Source organism: Bubalus bubalis, chromosome 12 (assembly GCF_019923935.1).
Source record: "Bubalus bubalis isolate 160015118507 breed Murrah chromosome 12, NDDB_SH_1, whole genome shotgun sequence".
Classification (NCBI taxonomy): Eukaryota; Metazoa; Chordata; class Mammalia; order Artiodactyla; family Bovidae; genus Bubalus; species Bubalus bubalis.
The window spans coordinates 42,855,924-42,861,923 of NC_059168.1; the positions used below are offsets into that span (position 1 = coordinate 42,855,924).

General features: G+C 56.8%; 1 protein-coding gene across 5 annotated transcripts in view; it reads right to left on the minus strand.

Moving 5' to 3' along the window:
- Nucleotides 1-3,490, minus strand: part of BCL11A (BAF chromatin remodeling complex subunit BCL11A) — a 102,431-nt gene extending 98,941 nt beyond the window's left edge. The window contains exons 1-2 of one of the 5 annotated variants that reach the window (XM_006073883.3): nucleotides 3,382-3,490; nucleotides 2,360-2,535 (exon numbers count right to left, since the gene is read on the minus strand). In XM_006073883.3, the coding sequence (XP_006073945.1) occupies nucleotides 2,360-2,414 (55 nt within the window). In that variant the 5' untranslated portion in view covers nucleotides 2,415-2,535; nucleotides 3,382-3,490. Of the gene's footprint in view, nucleotides 1-2,359; nucleotides 2,944-3,381 lie in introns of those variants that run through there. The other 4 variants (XM_006073884.4, XM_044925929.2, XM_006073886.4 and 1 more) reach the window with 4 other exon arrangements.
- Between the last annotated feature and the right edge of the window lie 2,510 nt (nucleotides 3,491-6,000).

Sequence of the window (6,000 nt, forward strand, 5' to 3'; positions counted from 1 at the left end):
TTCCTTCCCGCCGGTACCTGGCCGGGCTGTAACTTCACACCGCCGCGCGCCGCGTCTGCTCCGCATCCGGCGCGGCCGGGGGAGTGGGGGCGGGGGAGAGCGGTGAGGGAGGGATGCGCGGGGGTGGGGAGAGGGAGGGCCCCGCAACGTGCCCGGGCGGGGGAGCTTTCGAAGTGTATGACAAGTTCCAGGACTCTGAAAAATTCAATTCCCTACGCGCACCCCCCCCCCCCCACACACACACCTTTAAAAAATACAGAACTGGATATGGGGTGGTCCTTTAAAATTGCAGCAAAAATTAAAATAAGGGTCATGAATGAGGTGGGGGAGGGAAGTGGGCCCTCGCACGCCTTTCTTTCCTTTGCAGCCAAACTTTCCTTAGAGCCCACCGCCTGCCTTTCCAGGAGCATTCTGTTAGCCAGGACACAACCACCCACTTAACCACCCCACCTCCCTTATACAGACTCAGAAGGGCCCCCAGATCCAGCCAGGCCCGAGGTAGAGAGCAAGAACTCAAGGGAGGGATGCTTGGAGTCCCGGGGTCGAACACTCCCCAAAAGCATACTCGAACCAGCTACTCCCCTACCGCCTACCCCCCACCCCCCCCCCCCGACCCCGACCCCCACCTAGCTTGGCCGAGCTCGGGAGCTGGGGGCTATATGCTTGTCCCTGTGGGAGGGGGGCAGGGAAGGCACGTGGTGATCTCCCTGCCGCCCCGAGCTGGGGGCCAGAGGCGTCGCGGGTAGGGGACAGACAGGACTCGCTTTTAGGGTTGCTTTGCAAAATAAAAATGCTTTGCAAAGATGAGTTTCTCCCCAGCGATTTCGCAGTAGGGTTGGCCAAGAGGAGGTCTGGGCATTGTACTAGGGGGCCAGAGAGGATCCTGGACCCGCTGGCGCTGAGTCGCTGCACGGCCTGCCGCTGGGCCAGCGGGCTGGCGGCGGGTGCCGGGTGGGCGATCCCGGGCGGGGCGGGGGCGCGGCGAGGCCGGGCGAGGCCCCGGCGAGGCCCGGCCGCAGCCGCCGCCCGCTCCCGGCCTGCCGCTCCGCGCTCGGTCCTCTGTCTGTTTGTTGGCAGGAGGCTCCCGCACACGCGGTGCTTGTAAACATTCAGACACGAGATTTTTCCCAATCAAAATCCACTTCCACTTTTTTTGAAAATCTTCCAAAAAATAGTAAGAGGAGGGAGTTCCTCGCTCCCTCTCTGTGCCGCCGGCGCTCTAAGTTTGCAACTAAAGAGGTTTTGGTGAAGGGGGTAATTGTATTTTTCCCCTCTATTAGAGATTGTGAGATATTTGTAGCGGGGGGGGGCGCGGTGGGGGAGTCAAAGAGGAGAGCGTTGCTGCAAAAGGCTGGCGGAGCGTTTGGAGTCTGTCTGGGGGCAAAAAAAAAAATGTTGCCTTGTTTTATTTTATGCTTTTTATTTTATTTTCACCTATTTTCGCCGCCGCTGAGGTTCGGCCGGGAGGGGCCGGCAGCGGCAACCCGGGCGGCAGCAGCCACAGCGCCCTCTCTCCCTCCTCGACTGGCCCCCGGCCCTCGCTCCTGCCCTTCGGCGGCGGCGGCGGCGGCGGCGGCGCGGGAGGGCAAGCGCGAGGAGCCGGCACAAAAGGCAGCGGGGCAAACACCCACCTCGGGCCGGAACAAAAGGCTGCAGCGCCGGCCGCGGCTCCGGTCCTTCCCGGTCGCCCAAGCTCTCCCGGCGCCGCGGCCCCTCTCCAGACTCGGCGGACTCAAGAGCGCCCGGGGCCCCCCTCCCACAATCCCACTTTCTCACTATTGTGGAGATGACTACTTTACTCCCAGTGCACACTTGACCGTGAGCGCGCTGGTGTCCAAGGGCCAGTCTCACCTCTTTTCTCCCTGGGAATTGTTGTGTTTTTTTTTTTTGTTTTTTTTTTACTTGGGCTCCCCACCCCCCGTTTTTCTTCCTACGGTAAGTGGAAGTAACCCCCTTTCCCCTCCAGTTCCCTTCCTTAGGTTTGCACGAGAGTTGTTAGCATCCACAGCATTGTTCATTATTTTGCAAAATTGGAGGCGAAATCATTGCATTCCTTTCCGAAAAGCGAAATAAAGCAGAGGAAAGCAGGAAAGAGGAGGAGTCAAATTTTTGTAAAATTAAATAAAATTAAAAGATTCGTGCTATCCCAAAAGTGTACATACGGCTACGATTCGGGATGGGATGAGGTTGGTTCCCCCCCCCCCCTTAATCTCTTTTATCCCGACTCTCGGAGGTTTTTCTTGTGAAAAAAATTTTTTTAATGCATGCACACACCCCTCTCTCCCCCTTTCTCTTGCTTCTCGTCCTGCGCGCTCTCGTGATTATTAATAATTATTATTACTATTATTGGGTTACTTACGCGAGAATTCCCGTTTGCTTAAGTGCTGGGGTTTGCCTTGCTTGCGGCGAGACATGGTGGGCTGCGGGGCGGGCGGGAGGCGGCGGCGGCGGCGGCGGGCGGACGACGGCTCGGTTCACATCGGGAGAGCCGGGTTAGAAAGAAGGAGACTCCAGAGAAAATATCTTCATCAGTGCCTTTTGACATCCAAAATAAATTAGAAATAATACAAAGATGGCGCAGGGAAGATGAATTGTGGGAGAGCCGTCATGGCTTTTTTTTTTTTTTTAACCAAAAAAAAAAGAGAGAGAGAGGAGAGATAGAGGGGGAGAGAGAGAGAGAGAGATGAAAAAAATGGCAAAAGCCCCCCTGAGCTGCAAGTTCAAGTGCGGACGTGACGTCCCTGCGAACTTGAACGTCAGGAGTCTGGATGGACAGAGACACACAAAACATGGGCAGGGCGAGCAGGAGAGAAGGGGAGGAGGGAAGGGGAAGCTCACACCAATGGACACACATCAGGGGCTGGACATGAAAAAGAGACCAGGACAAGCCAATGGCCAGTGCGGGGCGGGGGAGGTGCCGGGCGGGGGGCTCCGCAGACGCCAGACGCGGCCCCCGTGGGAGGGGCGGGCGGAGGGGAGGGGGCGCTGGGGCCTCGGGCTCACCAGTGGCCGCAGCGAGTGCCGAGGCAGCGGCTTGGCGGGGAGAGAGGGAAGGGGCGGCGGGGGAGGGGAAGAGCCAGACGTGCGCCCTGCTCCCCCCAACCCCGGCACGCGGACCCTAAAATGAAAGATTATTTTAAATTAAAAAAAAAAAAAAAAAAAACCAAGAGTGTCTGGAGGCTGCAGGGGCCGGGGAAGCGCGGGCGGAGGGAAGCCAGGTAGAGTTGCTCCCGGACACCCTCCTGCGTGCGCACACCCACTTCCCTTCGCCGCCGCGGCGGAGCTCGCGCCTCGTGTGCGGACGCCGGGGGCCGAAAGCCCAGAGCCGGCGGCTGCGCTCGGGAAACTTTGCTCGAGGAGAGGATAGCCAAGAAAAATTACCCGAAGTTGGGAGCTGAGCCTCCAAGTTACAGCTACGCCGCGGGCGAGGGGAGGCGGGAAGGAGCGCCCGGCCAAGCAGAGTCCAGCTCAAGTTTGGAGGCTTGCGGGTCCGGAAAGGCAGCGCGGGGGCCTCCGGGAGCCCGGGCGGTCAGGAGAGAGAGAGAGAGGGCAAGGGCGAGAGAGGAGGTGCAGGCCCCTGGCCGGCTGGCGGGGAGGGCGCCCCCCAGGCCGAGCCGGAGGGCCGGGGATCTGAACGCCCAAACGATCGAGTCTGAATGCCACTGGGAGCAGGGAGTCAGGCTCTCAACGACCGCGGAGGAAGAAAGAACAGGGAGCCGGACTCGGGGCACGTTGCGGCCCCGGGAGTGGAGTGCCCGGACCCAGGGCGAGGGAGGCGCAGAGGCGTCCACCTCACGGGGCCGCCGCCGGCCAGAGGACAAAGCCCGGGCAGTCCGGGGAGTGCCAGTCCCTGGGAACGGGCTCCCAGCGCCGCGGGAGGTCCCTAAGCTAGGTCCCAGGAAAAGACACACCCCCTCCCACTCCAGAGCTACTGCTAAAGCACCGAGGAACGGCAAGAAAATGTTTCTTACGGGCAGAGCACAACTAGTCCGGTGCAGTTACCCAGGGAAAGAAAATGGGGAATGAAGAAAGAGCGACTGGCTCGCGGGAGCAGCGGGGAGGCCACAGTGGTGGGGTGACCGCCCCGGGTCAGCGCCACGCTCTCTGGGCGCCCGGGGCGGAGCTGCACCCGCCGGAGCCCGCAGCCCAGGTCTGGCCTTTCTGCAGACTTTCCCGGGAAATTAGGGAAGACCTGTTGGAAATAAACCCCTGTCTCTTTAATGCACATACACACGCGCGCGCGCGCGCGCTGCTGCTGTCAAAAAGCGGGCTTCACTCTGGCGTGGGATACTTTCAGTTTTACGTAAAATGTACAGCAACAGCACCCCCTGCGATTGGAAAGTTTATTCAGAAACGTGCCTGCAAAGTCCCCCGGCGTCTCCCGCCTCCCAGTCTCCCCGCCTGCCTGCGCCACCCTGTAGCCTAAGCCGACGCCGCCTCCGAGAGACCGCGCTGCGATTTCAAATCCGGAAGGGCAGGGGGGAGAAGAAAATGGACTCAGGTCCAAGGGAGGAGCGGAGGGTGCAGGCGGGGGTACGGGTGGCCGCGGCCCGCGAGACTGCGAGCTGCAGGTGGACGTGTACAAGTGTGGGTCTGCAGAGCAAGGAGCCTTCTTTCCCTCTCCTCCAAGAGGCTCCACGAACCCTCGTGTCTTCTCTTCTCCCTCCTTAGTCTGAGGGACGTCGCTTTCGTAAATGCACCTCCTGGGCGGGGTGCTTTATTGTCTTAAGCCAGGGCCCCCGGCTCGCAGGCGCGCACCCATCTCCCAGTCGCGCCGGCCAGCGGCTGTTTATTCCTGTGTTGTCTTAGTAAAGTTTCAAACCCATTAGAAAATAACTGGTTTGCCTTGCTCGGCGAAGCTTCGGGCCCCTCTAAGGAAGAAAAGGAGGTTTTGATGCTCAACAGTGGGAGAAATGTGGGCTGGACCGAGTTTGTGTAAATGTGGTTTGCTGTTATTGTTTCCCTCCAGTTTGGTGGGGGTTGAGGGGGGACTCAAATCCTGTTTAAGAAGCAGGAAGATTCACTTGCAGTAAAGCTCTGTAGCGTGTGAGTTATACCATTTCCCCCTTTTCACGAGTTCTTCAGAGCAGGTCAGCATCTCTTTTCCACTACTGTCTTTTTTTTTTTAATCTTGTTCAACTAGCCTTAGAGCGACCAAAAGAAGATCATTGCAGGGGAGGGGGTGGGGGGAGCCGGACGTGGAGGAGAATGGTTGGAGGGAAGGTGAGGAGAGGGAAGAAAAAAGTACAACTGGGAGGCCTTTGAAAAATAAAAAATAAATAAATAAAAGCCCCTTCAGGTAACAATAGTGAGTCCGATTCTTTCCGGAACCGAGCTTTTCAAATTTAAATATTTTTCCCATCCATCCATAAAAGTCCATATATAGAGAAGGTATATAAATGAGCGAATGTGTGTTGTGGAAATATATATGTATGATTTATATATAATGGTGTGTATAAAGCTTTTCAGGGTTGGCTGTAGTGTAAAAAGTAATGACTTTATTACCTCTGAAAGGTTCTGTGGTTCACATTTAACAGTCTTCTGAATTACAATTCATTACACAATTGTGTGCTCTCTAAAACCGGCACCCTATCAGGGCCGCTATCTGTGGTTATTTCCAATAAATAACTGGCAACATTTTATTGATTTTCTTTTTAAAAAAATCATAGGAAATTAAGCACTTAGTTACAAGTAGGTCTGCTATGTTATTGCACTTGTTTCAGATTCCAGGGGGTTCCTTCCGAAACCACATCTTAAAACATACCTTTAAAACCCAATTTTGCAGCTGCCTTCCCTGGGTGCCCATGGAGAGGTAAGTAGCGACGTTTCCACCATTAACATATATTTAATTTCACCATCATAAAATGCCCAGAGTGAAATAGGAACTACCCTCCACTCCCGCCCCTCCCCCAGCCTGATTTCACCCAGTCCAGAAAACCAGGGCTCAGTATTGGCATTCGATTCCCTCCTGGTCGCGGACCCCCACTCCGGTCCCTCCTG